Source organism: Oryctolagus cuniculus, chromosome 11 (assembly GCF_964237555.1).
Source record: "Oryctolagus cuniculus chromosome 11, mOryCun1.1, whole genome shotgun sequence".
In the NCBI taxonomy this organism is placed as follows: Eukaryota; Metazoa; Chordata; class Mammalia; order Lagomorpha; family Leporidae; genus Oryctolagus; species Oryctolagus cuniculus.
Window position 1 is genome coordinate 110136348 of NC_091442.1, and position 18084 is coordinate 110154431.

The 18084-nt window shown below is 54.7% G+C and overlaps 1 protein-coding gene across 5 annotated transcripts in view; it reads left to right on the top strand.

The window, feature by feature from the left end:
• ABTB3 (ankyrin repeat and BTB domain containing 3) overlaps positions 1-15763 on the top strand; it is a 292977-nt gene extending 277214 nt beyond the window's left edge. For all 5 annotated transcript variants that reach the window (XM_051846044.2, XM_051846043.2, XM_051846041.2 and 2 more), the window contains 5 exons: positions 407-509; positions 1890-1971; positions 8524-8592; positions 9597-9710; positions 14180-15763. In XM_051846044.2, coding sequence (XP_051702004.1) covers positions 407-509; positions 1890-1971; positions 8524-8592; positions 9597-9710; positions 14180-14389 — 578 coding nt within the window. In that variant the 3' untranslated portion in view covers positions 14390-15763. The remainder of the gene's footprint in view (positions 1-406; positions 510-1889; positions 1972-8523; positions 8593-9596; positions 9711-14179) is intronic.
• Positions 15764-18084: the final 2321 nt, after the last annotated feature.

Here is an 18084-nt window from a genome sequence, read left to right on the forward strand (position 1 = left end):
CTGCTGGACGGGCAAGAAAAGAGTGAGCAGGGACCAGGGTCTCTCGCTGACTTCTCTGTAGGCACATCAATGAGTGAAGTAGGTTCTTTGTGGGAAACATTAGGGAGTGGTGGGGACTGTGGCAAGCTGGAGACAGGTGGCAGGAGTTCACCCTTCTCACCTGTACCTCTCTGGGAGGTACAGCTTTCAACCACAAAGGAGCTGGGAGGACTTCCTGTGACTAACAGAATCTCCATGACAACCTGGGTGTTCTTCTTGCGGGCCCTGCCTGCCCTGGGCGTGTGTCTCGCCCCGAGGGTGCGCTCCAGTGGATCGATGCCCTGTCTTCGGGGCACTTTCCACGCGAGGAATCCAAACCCCACCCTGCTTTCCACTGAAACGGCCCCTCTCCCCTTTCTTCTTCCAGATCCTCACTTTCTGAACAACAAAGAGATGTCGGACGTCACCTTCCTGGTGGAAGGAAGGCCATTCTACGCCCACAGGGTGCTCTTGTTCACAGCCTCCCCAAGGTACATGTGGCTGGCTCTGAAGGCAGCTGGACTGGGCCCGGGGCTGCCGCTCTTCCTGGGTTTTGAAATTCAGTCTTGGCAGCTCCTCACCGGACAGACAGATTATCTTCTCCTAAGTCAGGGATTCCAGAGGGCAGGGCTGTGGCTGGCGTACCTGACCTAGAGCAAGGCGCTCCTTTTTTCTGGGCGGACAGATCCCTACACCAGGGGCAGAGCTTGGACTGGATGTTGGCTTCCTCAGCCAGAGTGCTTGGGCAGTGCACAACCTGAGACTCCGTAGGTGGCTGTCTTTTGAGGGCCACTCTCCAGGTGTCACGGAACAGACGCGGGCAGAAACCACTGAAGCACACAGGTCCTGACCTTCCTTGTCCCTTGCTGTGAACAGACAACAGTATTTTTAGATTTTTTTTTTTTTTTTGTATTTATTTGAAAGGCAGAATTGAGGGAGGGAGGGAAGAGAGAGAGGGAGGGAGGGAGGGAGCATCATCCATCTGCTGGTTCACTCCCCAAATGGCTGTAATGGAGCCAGGAACTTCATCGGGGTCTCCCACATGTGTGCAGGGACCTAAGTAATTGGGCCATCTTCCGCTGCCTTCCCAGGCCATCAGCAGGGAACTGGATTGGAAGTGGAGCAGCCGGGACTCAAACAAGACCCCATATGGGATGCTGGCACTGCAGGCAGCGGCCCAACCCACTGTGCCACAGCGCCAGCCCCAGGACAATAGCATCTTGTAGCAACAGGATGAGGAAATTGCTCACCCTGTGCCCGCTAGCTCTGCTACTGCCCTGTCCCCTCCTTCGGACCTGAACTGAGGCTTCGTGGTCTCCACAGTAAAAATTCAATTAACGAAAGAAAGCTGGAGCCACATCTTAGCTTCTTCCTAAACCACTAAGGATCACCGTGCTCCAGGAGCAGGGTCTCTACCCTCAAGGGGCTTTGAGCGTGGCTGAGAGCCTGGGAGGTGCAGCTGAAAGCCAAGGTCACCCCCTGGGACCGCCGGAACAGCTGAGATCCAGCGAGGAGCCAGGGGAGGGGGCGAGCTCCCTGGGCACAGAGGAGAGGGGAGCCAGGGCCCTACCTAAGCTCGGGGAAGATGCCCTGGGCCCTGTAAGCTGGACAGCATTCTCAGAAGCATCCGTTCCCTCTCAGCCCCCCCTTTGGGAAATGACAGCCCACAGCCCTGTTTATGGCTTCCGAGTTTGAACTTCCGGTTTGAGTCTAGTATGGTACCGGGGGCGGGGGGCTCGTTCAGAAAGCTGCAGCCGCATCAGGGCTGCGTCTCAGAGCCAGGGACACAGGTTTCTACCATCAGGAGGGCTGAGGTTGTATAAGCCACGATGCATGTGCGAGCCTCACCTCCCTTCCCGTGTCTTGTTCAGGTTCAAAGCACTTCTCTCCAGCAAGCCGACCAACGACAGCACCTGCATAGAGATTGGCTACGTGAAGTACCCCATCTTCCAGGTGAGCCCCTGTGGTGGGCCAGAACTCCGTGCTGATGGGCGCAGGACACGGGTGGCCACCTCCAAACCTCCACGAGGGGATTACCCGCTTGCAAAAGTCCCTTGCATTGGTCCCTGTTCTGTTACTATAACAAAATACTAGAGGCAGGTGAACTTTATAAAGAAAAGAGGTTTCTTTAGCACCCAGCTCTTTTTAAGATGTGTCTATGTATTTGAAAGGCAGAGTGAGAGAGAGAGAAGGACAGAGAAGGAAAGAGATCTTCCACACGCTGGTTCACTCCCCAGATGGTCATGATGTCTGGGACTGGGTCAGGCTGAAGCCAAGAGTCAGGAACTCCATCCAAGTCTCCCACGTGGGTGCAGGGAACCAAGCACTTGGGTCATCTACTGCCGCTTTCCCAGGCGCATTAGCAGGGAGCTGGATCGGAAGTGGAGAAGCCAGGATTCCAACCAGTACTCTCACATTGGATGCTGGCTTCTCAGGTGGCCTAATCAGCACCAGCTGCCAGCTTCCAGTTCTGGAGAGTTAAGGAAGACGCCGTTGCCAGCCCCTGCTTGGCTCGCCTGAGGGCCACATGGTGAATGGTGGAAAACGTGCAGGGGCACGAGACCTCACTGTCAACCAGAAAGGCAGAGCCAGCCTGGGGTCCCCCAGTCCCTTCTGAGGGCGCACCTCCAGCTGATCCAAGGACCTCCCACTGGGCCCATCTCTTAAAGGTTCCACACACCACCCACACTACACCTCCTCCCTGGGGACCAAGCTTCCAGCACACAAACCCCAGGAGACGCTCAGACCACACCCAAACCTTGGTGTCACTGCGGTGCGTTGTGTGGGCCGCTGCAACACTGCCCCTTCCATCTGCTCAGCACACAGCACTGCCTGCGTGCCTGCCGGGCTGGGCGCTGTGCTGGGGGCTGGAGACCGAGGATGAGGGATGCCCTCTCCCAGGGACGCAAACACGGGCAGCGGGAGCCTCTGGGAAATCCATCAGTTACAGTCCCCTGTGCAGCCGCGAGCCAGTGCACTGTGGCAGCTCAGACCAGGGACACTGGAGGAGGCCTCCTAGATAAGGTGCTGGGAGCTACGCTCAGGAGATGAGCCAAAGCAAGGCCTAGGACTTGAGAAAGGGGTCTAGAACCTTCCAGGCAAGGAGAACTGCATGTGTGAGGGCCCCGAACCTGTTGAGGCCAGCATGATCACACACAGAGGACTTTTAGGGAACCCACTGTTGTTTCCGCGTTGGTCCTACCCCAACCCCTCTGGCAAAGGGAGGCCTCTCTGCTGGCGGCCCGCTGACGTCCTGACCTCCTTCCCTTGGGGGGAAGTTGATGCGTTAATGCTGGGTTCTGGTTGTGCGGCTGCCCCGAGGAGCACCCCAGCTTCCCTCTCTCGTTCCACCACGTTGGGTCACAGGTCCTGCCCTTCAGCGACAGTCTCATGTCCCCGACTGTATTCCTAGCACTCTGAGTTCCATCAGGGCACCTAAAGCCAGGGAGATTGGGTCCGCTCCAGCCGCCGTCCCCCGGCCAGGCGTGCCTAGGACGGCATGGGGGAGCTGTCATGAGGATCGTAGAATCCCTAGCAGTCAGTTGTTCCCAGGAAGGATGGCCCATCAGGAGGGCCGGCAGGAGACTGGAGCTCCAGGAGTGGTGATGGGACAGGCTGTGCTGAGCTCCTGGGAAAGGAGGCGGGGCCTGAGCTGGGCTTGGAAGCCAGATCGTCCCTACTGTTCCCTGTTTAAAATCAGCACCCGTCACGAGCCTACGGGTGGGTCACCCAACTTCCTGGGCCTCAGGTTGCCCATGTGGCTGATAGGAGAGAGTTCAGCAGGGGGAGGAGCAGCGTGAACCAACGCACAGAAGGAGGAGTCGTCATTAGCCCATCCGGCTGGGTCTGGATGCAAATGGGAGACTAAACAGGCACCTTGGGACCACATAATACGGGCCTTGGTCGTCACGGTGCCAGGCAGGGGTTTTTCCTGCCACCCCAACTCTGGGTCTCAAGATTGTACTGTTCAGAGGGCTGAAGGAAGGCACCGTGACCTCCCAGCAGCCCCTAAAGCCCATTAAGGTGCCTAAATTTCCACCATTCGAGATGCATTCCTTTGGTTATGGTTGAAACTTGAAAATAAAGAATCCTTCCTAAATAACCAGGGACAAGGCGCTCTCCTTCTCTGAGCCTTGTTTTTAACCATCATCACCCCTAGGTCTCGGGCTCCCGCAGAGATCAAAGAGGAGAACCCGAAACCATTGCACTTGACCTCCGGTACACAGTGCCCGCGTTAGAGTGGGCTGCTGGCAGGTGATAAACCACCTCCCCACTAAGCACCGGACCCTGTAGAGGAGCTTATTTTGAATTAGAGGTTGAGGAAAGGATCAAAGAGATTTGCAAAGACAACACCAGGCCAAGTGAGCCATCACAGTGGGTGAGGGAGAGAGGAACGAAGAGGAGGCTGGAGCCCTGAGGTGGAACCACCTTCACCATCCACAGGCCTGTTTCCCCTTTGCCCAGCCCCTGCAGTGGCTTCCTGCACCCTCCCTAAAATCGCTCAGCCCTGCAGAAGGACTCTCACAGCCCATAAGCACTGGAGGCTAGAAACGCAAGGCGGTGTTGGGGAGGGGTCAGTTCCCCAGTGCTCATGAAGGGGGCTCTGGCACCGTGAAGCCTGAGGCTAATGGGTAAGCTCCTGCACCCTGAACTTGACCCATAGGCCACGCCCCATAAATGGCTGCCAGGCAGAGCAGGTGAATGAGAGGCTAATATTGGAAAGACCAGGCCCTGAGGAATCCCACAGCCATAATTGCTTTTGGCCGGGGAAGGTTTCCTGGCCACATCAGCCTCAAGTGACTGTAATGGAAGGGAAGAGTTAGCAGGCCGCAGGGACTCTCCCAGGGGCCCAAACCTTTGCCCATAAAGGAAGAAAACCCTTGGTTGTGGCTTGAAATTGGCCAGGGAGGGCTGAACCTGGCCTAGAAGGAGACTCCCCATGGCTTGTTCGCTTCCCTTCCATGCCAATGGGAGGATTTTAATAAATGAGAGTATTTGGGGTTCCTCCTCGCCATGAACTATTGAACATCACATGCAGGGGCGAGCTGGGAGCAGCAGAGGCTGCACCTGGAAGAGGGGTCCTCGGGAGGCCGTGGATGCCCCCTGAGTCCCTGCTGCAGGTGGGCTGGCAGCTGCCAAGGAAAACAGCTCAGTACCCAGCCCTGGGCCCTGGCCCTTGCGGAAAGGGCTTGTGCTAGCAGTCTGCAGGCAGCCTGGGCCGGCCCCTTAGAAACTGCATTCGCCCCAGGATCTCCATGCACTCAGGAGCAGCCGGTCTTCACCTTGACCATCCAACCTTGAAGACATAGGGCAGCGTGATGGAGGAGCGTTTTGTAAATTTGAGGGGGGGAGCTATTTTTATGGCTGTTGGTTGTGGTGGTTTGGCCTCTATAAAGAGGGGTGCTAGGGGAATGCATTGTTTTTTTTTTTTTTTTTAATTTTATTTATTTATTTGAGAGGTAGAGTGACAGACAGACAGGGGGAGAGACAGAGAGGTCTTCCAACCACTGGTTCATTACTGGTCATAATGGCCGGAGCTTGGCCAATCTGAAGCCAGGAGCCAGGAGCTTCTTCCAGGCTTCCCACGTGAACATGGAGACCCAAGCACTTGGGTGATCTTCCACTGCTTTCCCAGGCCATAAGCAGAGAACTGGATCAGAAGAGGAGCAACTGGGACATGAACTGGTACCTGCGGTGACTGTTCCTCGCCACCGCCGGAGAATTAGGCAGGCTGCCCGCAGCTTGCCTTGACCGAGGAGGGGAAAGTGCGCCACCTGCCACTCAGCCTTCCCCAAACCCGGGGGACAATCAGGCGCAGTGTGGAGCCCAGTAGAAGCAGGGTCTCACTTTATTGTAAAAGGGAGGTATATATATAGCTGAGGTACACAGCGGATAGTACAGAGTAGATGAGCAGATGCGGGCAAGGGGTGGGGTGTTGTGATGCAAAAGGGTCTTAGCCACTTCTATTATACCACCTTAATGATCCTTAGGCAGAAGAGCCCTGGGGCTGGGGTGTTTGCTACCAGGGATTTGAAACTTAAAGTCAGGTTTTCAAATTCGAGGCAGGCTCAGGAAGTTCCTCTAGGCCTCTCCGGATTCATCGTCCCCCACAGGTACCCATATGGGATGCCGGCACCAGAGGCAGAGGCTTAGCCTACCACACCATAGCACCGGCCCCTGCATTGAGTTTTAATAAGGCCCAGATCCCAGTCGTGGCTGAGTTGGTGTTTTAGATGCCCGTGACCCATCGAGATGGAAAAGCACGGGTCAGCAATGCTGTGATTTCACAGCCGCCACCAGCAATGCGCCATTACCTCCGCGACAGGGAGAGAGTTCCCCGAAAGCCCAGAGTCAGTGCCTGGAGATGCGGAGATGAGAGAGGAGGCAAGGATGCGTGTTTCTGTTTAAACATTGTTGCTGTTTGCCAGGCACGGTACCAGGCACTGGCGTACAGAGCAGGGCCGTGCTCCAAATAGCAGTGAGAAATATCACTGCTGGACTCGACGTGGGCTGCGGGGCAGCCAGGAGCTCCTGAGCTGCTTTGGGGGTGTTCGGAACGTTCTAGAACTCTCCTGAGGGGACAGTTGCACAGCCCTGTCCTGTGCACTTGAAAGAGGAGCATTTTGTGTTGTGTGAAATGTGTTGGACATTTTTAATTACTTATCACACACTCAACTGCAGCGTCTCAGATAAGCGTGTGGGGAGTGGCAGTGTATGGCAGAAGCATTTGGGGAAGGCTTTTCAACCTCAGCGGATATTAAGGAGCCAGCATTTATTAAAGAATGCAATCAGCTCAAAAATGTTTCTAATACTCACATTCACTTGGTTCCTGTTTAGTGTGATCTTTCACGGAATCCACATCACAACTCATGCTGGAGATAATATTAACCCCAATCAACGACTGATGAAGTAGAGTCACACACAGCCTAACTTAGCTCAGATCTCCCAGCTTTTAAAAAAAATATTTATGAGGCCGGTGCTGTGGCATAGCAGGTAAGGCCGCCGCCTGCAGTGTCAGCATCCCATATGGGTGCCAGTTCGAGTCCCGGCTGCTACACTTCTGATCCAGCTCTCTGCTATGGCCTGGGAAAGCAGTAGAAGATGGCCCAAGTCCTTGGGCCCCTGCACCCACGTGGGAGACCCAGAAGTTCCTGGCTCCTGGCTTCGGATCGGCACAGCTCTGGCTATTGCAGCCAATAGGGGAGTGAACCAGCAAATGGAAGACCTCCCTCCCTTTCTCTCTCTCTGCCTCTCCTTTTTTCTCTCTGTAACTCTAACTTTCAAAAAAATAAATAAATCTTTAAAAATATGTATATATATTTACTTGAAAAAGTTACAGAGAGAGACATCTTCATCTGCTGGTTCATTCGTCAGGTGGAAACAATGGTTGGGGCTGGGCCAGGACGAAACCAGGAACCTGGAACTCCATCCTGGTCTCCCATGTGGGTGCAGGGAAACAAGGACTTGGGCCACCTTCTGCTGCCTTCCCAGGTGTGTTAGCAGGGAGCTGGATCAGCAGTGGAACAGCCTGGACTCAAACCAGTGCTCATATGGGCTGCTGATGTTGCAGGCTGTGCCACAACACTGGCCCCATAATCTCCCAGCTTTTAATGGCAGAGCAAATCAGAAACTAAGGCAGCCCAACCCCAGGCTCCTTGCTCTTAACCACTGACTGCTGATGTCCAAGCCCAAAGGGGCTGTAGAGGACAGCCCAATCCAAGCTCCTCATTTCACAAGTACCAAAAAAGGGGCTGGAGCCAGCCTTTAGATTCTGCCCCTGAGAGCTGGGAAGGTGAAGCCAGTTTGTCATACAGGCAGGTGCAAGAGAACAGGAATGGTGGAAAGAGGCACAAACTGGAGAGTGTAAGCACCCCCTAGAAATTAACACCTGCTTGTCATGGGAGGTGGTGACAGCAAATACTTCCGTAGGCCTCATTCCATGCCAGGGAGCCCCGTTTACAAAGCTCAGGAACTTTGTGTATCTTTTGGGCACCCTGGGTCCCACAGAGAACAGCTGGATGTGGATCTGTCCCACTGGGGGTGAATTGTTGGAGCCCTGGACCCTGATGGCTGCTTCCTCTGGGGTCTTGCCAAGTTGTAGTAGGAGCCAGTGTTCCCCTGGGATCCTGAGTTGCCCTCAGGGACCTCAACAAGAGGCTTTGAGTCACACTGGGCTGTGTGCCTGGAAGAGTGACCTGCTGGTGCAGGCCTTTAGACCACACCTTGGGGGCAGGGAAGCCCAGGGCGATGGTCCCTGCAGTCATGAGGAACAGAGCTTAGGGTGGTTTAATTTGGCCCTGGGAGTGGACGTGCGACCAGGGCCCAGAAACTGTGGGGAGACACCTCGGCAGGCTGCCAGGAAAGCTCTGGCCCACAGAGCCATTCCCAGTGGGACGCCCCCCCGTGCGGCAGTGGGTATGGGCAGGTGGAGTCAGGCAGCTGTTGGAATGGATGCTCCAGAGTTTGGCAGGTGACTCGTGGCTCTGCCTGTTCTCTGTCTTGCAGCTCGTCATGCAGTATCTGTACTACGGCGGCCCAGAGTCACTTCTCATCAAAAACAACGAGATCATGGAGGTAAGGACTCGATGCGGCTCCTGGTGGGCTAGTGGCACCTCTGCAGCCTTGGCCAAGTCCGCAGGGACCCCGCAGGGCTTCTGTTTGGGTGAAGGCTTTGGGCTGTTACACCTTCCTGACTCCCGAGTCCTCCCAGACGGGAAGGACTTTGAGGAGGAGCTGGGGTGCAATGAGTTCACCTAGTAGCCCTGAGGAAGACACAGTTTTAGATTTTACTAAACCTAGGGGGAGATGAAGGAAATTGAAGAGTGAGAGGCTGGTGCTAGCTCTGAACACAGCTGGGGCACGAATGCTATCATCAAAAAATATCCTCTCCCTTGCCATCAGAATTGTATACTATGAACATGCCTCAAATCATAACACTGCCCAGTCTTCCAAGACGTAGAGGCTGTAAGCAGGTGCCAAGTCTACCCAGCCTCACTGAAGTGGCCCATCCTTTACCCACACATCACCCTCCGTCTGCCCACTGAGTGTCCCATGCCCCGTGGCGGCCTAACCTCCTCCAGGGGCCTTGCTTCTGCTCCCTTCTGTCCATGGCCAAGTTTCCTCCTGCTCCTTTCCAAAAGTGGAACTCTTATCAGGTTTCCTGATCAAAGGCAGGAGCTTTGAACCAGAAGCCAAAAAAACAAACACACACACACTTCAACTACCCTCTGCAAAGGAGCTGGGATCAAACATCTCAAACACAGCCCTTGGCAGAATAAAGATTCCCCACCCCGATAGATAACACCATTCACACTTATGTCTGGACATAGCTTTAGAGATTTTGGGGTACCTCTTGCTGCCACAGGCATACATTTGGTTCCCTTTGCCAACCACTCCTGCCACCTTCCCCACCACAGTTTGTCACTATGCCTTGTCCCTCTGACATCGCCTTTGCACTTTAAAATAACACACACCCCCCTCCACCTGTATTTCCTCCAGCCTGGATGAGGGCTTAGCTCCCTGCAGCCCCCTCTCCCTGCGCTCCCCTTCCCCTAACAGGCTCTCTCTGTGCGTTTTAGCTCCTGTCTGCAGCCAAGTTCTTCCAGCTGGAGGCTCTGCAGCGACACTGTGAGATTATCTGTGCGAAAAGCATCAACACCGACAACTGTGTGGACATTTACAACCACGCCAAGGTAACCGGGCCGCCTCCCGCCACGCCACCCGTCCCCGCACACCCGGGCACTGAAGCCAGGAGTTCCCACTGTGGCAAAGGCACCGAGCCTGGGCAGGGGTGGCTTCCTGGGGTCTGCTGCCTGCTCTAGAAATGACGTCCCTCCCACCCCTCCCTGCTCTCCAGAGTGTGGGGGAAGGAGGAAGCCAGGAGCTGTTTGCAAACAGAGCCTGCGCGTTCTCACACACACGTGATGCTCACTGCATGCAGATTCCACCGCTGATGTCACTGCTGCGAGTCTGAGTGACATCCTGGGTGGAAGGTTCTAGAACAGTGGTTCCCAAAGTGTGATCTCCAATTCAGAAGCATCAGCACCAGGGACCTATCAGGGAGGCCACGCGAGGCCTCACGAGTGCTCCAGGTGGTCCTGATGCATGTTGCTGGGTAAGAACCGCTGTGCTAGATAGAACCCTTTCTTGTCAACACTGACCACACGTGAGCATCGCCCGGGTACCCGCTTACCACCCCCAGCCCGGGGACCTGTCCCTGCTGGAGCCTAGGAAGTGGCATTTTTTTTATAAGCCTCCCAGGTAACTCTCAGATATGGTCAAGGTAGAGAACAGGTGAGCAGCACTGGAGGGATCCTTGGAGTCTATGACCACCTCACCTCCAATGACCGCAGCAGTAGCAGGGAGCCCAGGAATCTGTGTTTTTGACAAGCTCCCTGGGTGACGTCAGCCCTAAGGCCCAACTTCACAGATGCTTTCGGGAACCACGGAGTGCATCCCGTTCACTTTCCAAATGCAGAGGCTGGCACTAAGGAGAATAAAAATTGTCCAGGTGCCACTTCATTTTGTTTCTTTTTTCATTATTTTATTTTTTATTTATTTGATAGCAGAGAGAGAGAGAGAGAGAGATCTCCTATCCACTGGTTCACTCCCCCAAATGCCTACAACATCTGGGGTTGGACCAGATCAAAGCTAGGAGCCCATAACTTAATCTAGGTCTAGGTGCCAGGGACCCAAGTATCTGAGCCATCACCTGCCGCTTCCCAGAGTGTGCACTAGAGGAAGCTGGAACCAGGAGCAGAGCTGGGACTCGAACCCAGCCACTGTGGTGGCCGGTGGCCCACGCAGCATCTTCACCTCTGTGCCACATGCCAGCCCTCGTTTTGTTTCTTCTGCCTGGCGCAGGAGGGTTAACAACTGCTAGGGAGGAGCAGGGATTAGTTTAGGCAAAGTAAGTGCCCTTCCTGCACGCAGCTGGAGCCCAGTCCACGGGCCACCCATGTCCACAGCTGTCCAGAGTGACCACTGACACACATAATGTGGTCATTGTGAGGGAGCAGATTGTGCCTGAGACAGGACTTGCCATGTCCCACCAGCACCTTGCACGTGCCGACTCCCGTGCTCACGGCCGTGTTGCGTCCCCTTTTCAGTCTGCCTCACAGCCCTGTTGGCTAAATGCTACCCTTGCGTTGCGTCACCAGGACACGGGCACAGAGAGGTGAAGCTCACTCTAGTGCTCAGAGGTTTCTTTATTGTGGTCAAATAGACATACATGTATCACTGGACCCATTTTGGAGTGTAGGGTTCAGGGCAGGCACATTGTTGTACAACCAGAACTTTTTCATCTTCCCAAACTGAAACACTGTATCCTTTCAACATTAACACCCCCTCCCCGGCTCCCTCCCTGACCCCAGCCCCTAGGAACATGACTGGCTTATGTCACTCAGTTTAATGTCAGCAAGGCTCATCCATGTTGTAGTAGGTTGCAAAGTTCCCTTCCTTTTCAGGGCTAAGTTGTATTCCACTGTGTGCCTCTGCTATGTTGCACCTGTTCACCTGTTGATGCACACGTGGGTTGCTGCCGCCTTTTGGCCTTTGCAGATACTGTTGCACAAAAGTGGCTCTACAGATACCTGCCCAAGACTCTGCTTTCCACTCTTTGGGCTCCGTATTCAGAAACAAAGTGCTGAGACTGGAACCCAGAGGTGTCCCACTCCAATGCACAAGTTCTTAACCCTGTGTCTACTGTCTGACCTCATGTTTGAAAGGGTCCCAATTATCGCTGACAGTCAAGGATGTTCTGATTGGCCATCAGTTTAAAAAGAAAATTCAAGTCAGTCTGCATCACACACAGACATGCACACTGTAGGCATTCTGGGTAGGTGAGGGTTATACCACAGTCTGGTTTCACGGCGGTTTTTCTTTTTTACCTGAAACTGGTGCAGAACTCCCAGAAAGGGAGCCAAGCAGCCTTGTGGTCCTTGGTCCTCCTCCCCTGGCCACAGTCACTCGAGTTGCACATAGAGGTGGCGCTCTGTGGTTTGTCACCTGTGCAGCGAGGCCCCGACATTCCGCATCCCAGCCTCCTCTGCAGGGAGCATGTGTCGCACCTCTTGTTATTTAATAATGCAGCTGGGCCGGCGCCGCGGCTCACTAGGCTAATCCTCCGCCTAGCGGCGCCGGCACACCGGGTTCTAGTCCCGGTCGGGGCACCGGATTCTGTCCCGGTTGCCCCTCTTCCAGGCCAGCCCTCTGCTGTGGCCAGGGAGTGCAGTGGAGGATGGCCCAGGTGCTTGGGCCCTGCACCCCATGGGAGACCAGGAAAAGCACCTGGCTCCTGGCTCCTGCCACCGGATCAGCGCGGTGCGCCGGCCGCAGCGCGCTGGCCGCGGCGGCCATTGGAGGGTGAACCAACGGCAAAGGAAGACCTTTCTCTCTGTCTCTCTCTCTCTCACTGTCCACTCTGCCTGTCCAAAAATAAAAAAAAAAAAATTTAATAATGCAGCTGACACAGCGTGAGCGTTGCCTGGGAACACCTGTGGCAGAGGAACAGGCTCTCATTTCCCTATCAGTACAGCCAGGGCGTGGCTGTTACAAACACCGGCCTCCACCTTCCAGGCAATGTCCCGGAGTGTTTCCCAAGCAAGCATCTGCCCCTCTGGGATATCTGTATGGAGGACAGGGCTGTAGGAAGGGCGCTGAAGCACCTGCTAATGAGCACGCAGCGCGTGGATTCACCCTGGCAGATGGTGTTGCCAACTGAGGCGAGTTTAGTACAAGAGGTGGAAAAGGAAGAAACCAACAGTTGGTTTGGAACCTCCAGGAAATGCAGGCATTTCGGTGCTAACAGCCATGTTCCAGCGCCAACAAGGTCCCCAGCAACATGATCTTTCTGCTGCACCTAATCGCTCAGGACAGCTGTGGGGTTTTATAGAGGTGAGAAACAAAACCCATAAACATGCCCTGAGCCATCTTTTTTTTTCCTAGCAAGGCTGTCTTGGGCCGTTTAGACCCTGGGACCTCTGCTGGCCTTATTCTAAGCTGGCTCAACAGTTTGAACCTCAGCTGATGCAGTGCAGCTACTCAGTGGCGTAGTGAGACAGAAAGGACACCGGTGTGCAAAGCAGTTCACCGGCAAGTGTTTACTGAGCATCTGCTATTTGCCAGGAACGGTGTTCATCAGAATTTCCTAATACATTAGTAGGGCATGGTCTCTGCCTCCGGAATAGGGATTGTGTAGGGCAAGAGTCAGCACAAAGATGTTCTGTGATGACCAGATGAATATTTTCAGTCTTGTAGGCTGACCAGTTACGGTTGGACCTGCCCCAATTCCGCCATTGTGGTGCAAAGGCAGCCATAGACTGTAAACAAATGGTGTGGCCATGTGCCAATAAAACTCTATTTACAGAAACAGGTCAGGGCAAGGGGCAGATGTGGCCTGCAGTTTGCCAACCTCTGGTCTAGAAGATGGGGGCTCCAGTCCCAGTGCTATCAGTAATTAGTCATGGAGAGCTAATAAGGCAAGTGGCCGGTATGGAGTCACCATTCAATAAATCGCTCCAAGTGTTATGAATGAAGTGTGTGTTCTGCTTATTATCCTGCACTTGCACTACCTTGTGCTGTGTGAGATGCATCCCCAAAGCAAGGGGCAGGTAAGCGGAGGAAGGGCTGAGACTCTCCGTGTCCACAGCCTCAGACCCAGCAAGTCTGAGCCTTGGTGTGGCCACCTGTACAATGAGGCCTCGCACCCTGTCCCTCCAGGAGCAGGGTTCACGCTGCAAGGATCACAGCATCCCTGGGCTCTCTCCCAGCTCCAGGAGTCTGTGCCTCGGTGTGAACATTCATGTGATACAGAGAGCGCACTCACCATGATCATTGATCAGCCACTCAGAGGTGGCACATCCCCCTTCTGGGTCCGAGTCAGCCTGCACAATCCTCCTGGGTCAGCCCCACTCCGTTTGCAGCCTGGAAAGCTGATGCCCACAGCCACAGCTGCTCTTGCACAGGCCAGGGGGTGGAGGAACAGGCTCCATCCTTGACCTGGGAGGGGTGCACAGGGACACCCTCGGGGTGCGGCTACAGCAGGGAGTCAGGGCCCTGTGCGCATCCAGCTGACCAGCTGTGCGCTGCTGTGACGGCTGCAGACGGCCACGGGCATTCCCGAGGCGTAACGGTCTCCCCCTTGCTCTCCACTCCCCCACAGTTTCTGGGCGTCACAGAGCTCTCGTCGTACTGTGAGGGCTACTTCCTCAAAAACATGATGGTCCTCATCGAGAACGAGGCGTTCAAACAGCTCCTGTACGACAAGAGCGGCGAGGGCACGGGCCAGGATGTGCTGCAGGACTTGCAGAGGACGTTGGCCATCAGGATTCAGTCCATCCACTTGTCGTCCTCCAAAGGCTCCGTCGTGTGAGCCGCCCGGTGCACCCAGCGCATCTGGCACACCTGGCCGTTCTCTCTCTGCATTCTCTTCACCCAAACGCAGACAGATTCCACCTGGCGGCGGTTTCTGGCTGGGCCAAGGAGCTGCCTCTGTTGCCTCGGCTTCTTCTTGAGGGAGCAAATTCAGCTCCCGTGTGTTCCTGTTGAAAAGCAAAGGACATCCCACTGGTCTGCAGATCTGGTCAGAGCGTGAAGGTCACCACGGGGCAGCCAAGCGAACCCCGATCAAAAGCGCCCCTGGGTCTTGGAGCCCGGTGCCAGGGACCTCCCGTGGAACAGCAGGACCGAAGCCTAGAGTCCATTCAGGTTCCAGGTGGACAATTGGAGGACTTAGCTGTGACCCTGGCAGGCCTCAGCTGACACAGCAAGGACCCTGCTGGCTGCCACTGAGCCGGCGCTGAGCACGGTAGCAGGTGGATGAGGCTACTGCCGGTACCGAGGAGTGAACCTGACATGTTTTTAGGGGTGGGAGCTTTTTAAAACGTTCAAAACATAACACAAACAGGGCAGTCTTGTAGTTTAAAATATATTTCTAAAAGTGTAACGGTTCATTTTCAACTGAATTGTGTTTGGGGATCTGTGTTTCAGGGTTGTTTTTTTGTTTTGTTTTGTTTTTTCTTTCTTTTTAAACAGTGAGTCACAGGTCCACAGTATAAACATGCATCCGACAAAATATTACTGATATTCTCTACAAAATGAAATAATCTTGCCTTAGTGATTATGGTTACACAAAGAGGTGCACTGCCAATAATTATCTCTTATTCAGTAGTTGACAACAGCCTGCATGCTAATTGTGGCTTCGGGGTGCCAGTAAAACACCCCCACATGACAAATCACGCATTTGCATGGGCCCAAACCTGTGAACGTTGTGTGTGCTTCATTTTTGCCAAGGTTAAAAAAAAAAATAACACAACAAAAAAGCAGTTTCATCACTTCTTGCTAAAAGTCCATTTGGTGAAACTCACATATCCGTTTCTTTTCCTAATTAACGAATGATGCTGGGATGCTTCTGCAGAAATGCACTCATAGATGATGCTAAACGGGGCGGGGTGGGAGAAGCACGCCAGAGAATGTACTATTAGTCCCAGAGTTTTCTCTGTATTTCTCAGAAGATGTTCATAGTTTGTTACTAGCCAGAGAGTATGACTCTGTTAGATTATTTTTAAAGACATGTATGATGGGCTGGATTCCTTCTGTATCCTGAGATTGTACAGTAGAGGGCTGTCTATAATGAGAGTTTATATAGACAGGATTCCGTTGGCTCTGCCGTATATTCTATATATATAAGCAAAAGAGATCGGTGAAGTGCCACAATAATTCCAAATAATGTTTGAGTTGCCGCCTCCTTTCTCGTCTTTCATTTGAACCCTGCGGGAGAACCGGGGAGAGCGACTCTTAGTCTCTGGGATGGCAACGTTTTGCTGATAACTCTATTTCCCAGCATGCTTTGGGGAAGTTGTGCCAGACCCTTGATCCCCAGGGGGCTGCTGTTCATCTCCCGTCCTCACTCCCCGCACCCTTGGCCAGAGGACCCATGTCGAGTCCTGCCTCCACCACATGTCTCTGCAGTGGTGGCTTTCCTGGGATGCTGACCACAAGGCCTCTCTTCCATGCGTCCATGCGCAAACCTCCCCAGCCCCGACCATCAAACGAGGAAGGAAGGAAGGAAGGCTGCCCCCTGGAGGAGTCCCGGGAGCGTGGAGGTCACAGTACAAGCCTCGAAGCGGCTGCCCGCCTCCTCCACGGCCTCAGAGACGCTACTCGCTACTCGGGTTTCCCTCCCTGCGCCCTGCCTCTCCGTGAACTGCGGGGCCTCTGGCGGGTGGGCGGCGACTCCCGCGGGGCTGCTGTCAGGGTTTGGTGTGCTTTCTATGCCATTAAAAGAAATGGTTTTCCCAAGCCGGGCATCGTTTGTATGGTACCCGGGAGCCCCTTTGCCCAACAGGTGCAGCTGCAGAGTGTTGATGGGTGTCAGAGAGGTTGACAAATGTGGCTCCGCAGAAAGTTAAGGGGATGCAGCCCCTGGAGAGATGGGAGCTCTTGTGCTGGGGGTGGGGGTGGGGATGACCAAGCCGCGGTGCCCAGGACACCGCACACACGTGTAGGTGACACCTGCGGATTTTTTTTCCCATCTGGCTGGGGAATTCCTGCTAGGTACTGCCTGCCACCTAGGCCACTGCTAGTGCCTCCTTCCGCCATCTCGCCTGCAGAGAGCAGAGCTCAGCTGTCATTTGTGTGCCCTGATGATGGCTTTCTGGGGGCTGGGAACTGGAGAAAAACAAGAGATCACAGCAGGGTGTGCCCACTGCCTCCAAATGCCATCAGGAGTTGGTGCTGGGGGAGGGGGAGGGTGGCGGCAGCATTCGGGCACGGGGGTGGAAGGCCGGATCCCAGAGAAGCGAGCAGCTATCTTGGGTGTCATCGTCCCTGGGCTCAAAGTGCCCGGCTGCTCTCCGCTCTGGCTCCTGACCCAGCGTGAACCAACCGAGGCCTTTGTGGAGGTGGATAGCCCTGCCCATCCCAGAAGGGCCTAGCAGGGGTGGGAACCCAGCCCACGGGCTGTAGAAGACCCATGCAGTCGTGTGGTCTGACCCCCTGCGAGGGCAACTGCGAGTGAGACTCCAAATTCAGTAAACCTAGAGCAGGATAATTCCTTAAGCTGATCATTTTGTACGGCTCCCAAATGACATTATACATATCCAAACGGCGTTTGGCAGAAATAAGGTTCCCCACCCCTGGCAGCCCGTGGGACCCCCCTCCCAGGAGCCAATGAGGCCAAGAGCGAGCTGACACGCCCCCCTGCAGAGAGCACCTGCTCACCCCTGCTTAGTGGTTGGAGTCTGTGTCTCCTTTAAGAAGCAACCCAAGCCAGCAAGTGCCAGGGGCCAGAACTGCAAGCCAGGCCAGGAGACCAGAAGGTGGGGTTAGTGTTGGTGGCCTGGGGGTGCGAGGACAGAGCCACTTGATGTATTCTTTTCAGGATGAGACAGCGAATGCTGAGGCATCTGCCTTTTACACCTCTGACACCTGGCTCTGACGTTCAGACCTCAGCTCAGCACAGCCTGTCCCAGCCTGTCCTGAGCATTTTTGGGGGAGGGGAGAGCCTGTCCACCCACCTGCCTGCACAAGCTCCCCTCCAGCCTGCCGCTCACAGTGGGACCCTGGAAGGAGGGAGCACAGAGACCCCAGCTTCACTCCCATGCCCACCCCCAAGGTAATGGGTCTTACACTCGTGTATGTATGCCATGCCTCCAAAGAAGCCTTCCCCCAACACAGAGACCAGGGCATCATGGGTGCCCACGATGGAGGGGCCCAGGCAGAAACCAGAAGCAGGTGCATCCCGGCATCGGGGCGGAGGTGGAGGAGAGAGGACCTCGGAGGTCTTGTCTGCCCTGAGAGGCTGTGATTCGGTTTGTGCTCTGTGTTCTCAGATGCAGCGTTCAGAACTCATGTTGTTTTCTCCTGCATGGCCCCGGGCAGAAGCGTTGCTGCACCAGGTGCTGTCTTGTGGAGTCTGTCTCATCACACGGCACTTTGCTGACCTCAGGCGGTGGGCATGAAAGGTGCTTGGAGGACTCTCTCGTGTCCCTAGTCGTGGTTTCTCCAGAATTCAGGATTCATCCCCCTCCGCGCATCTTGCATTTGCCACCTTGAGTCCCAGATGAA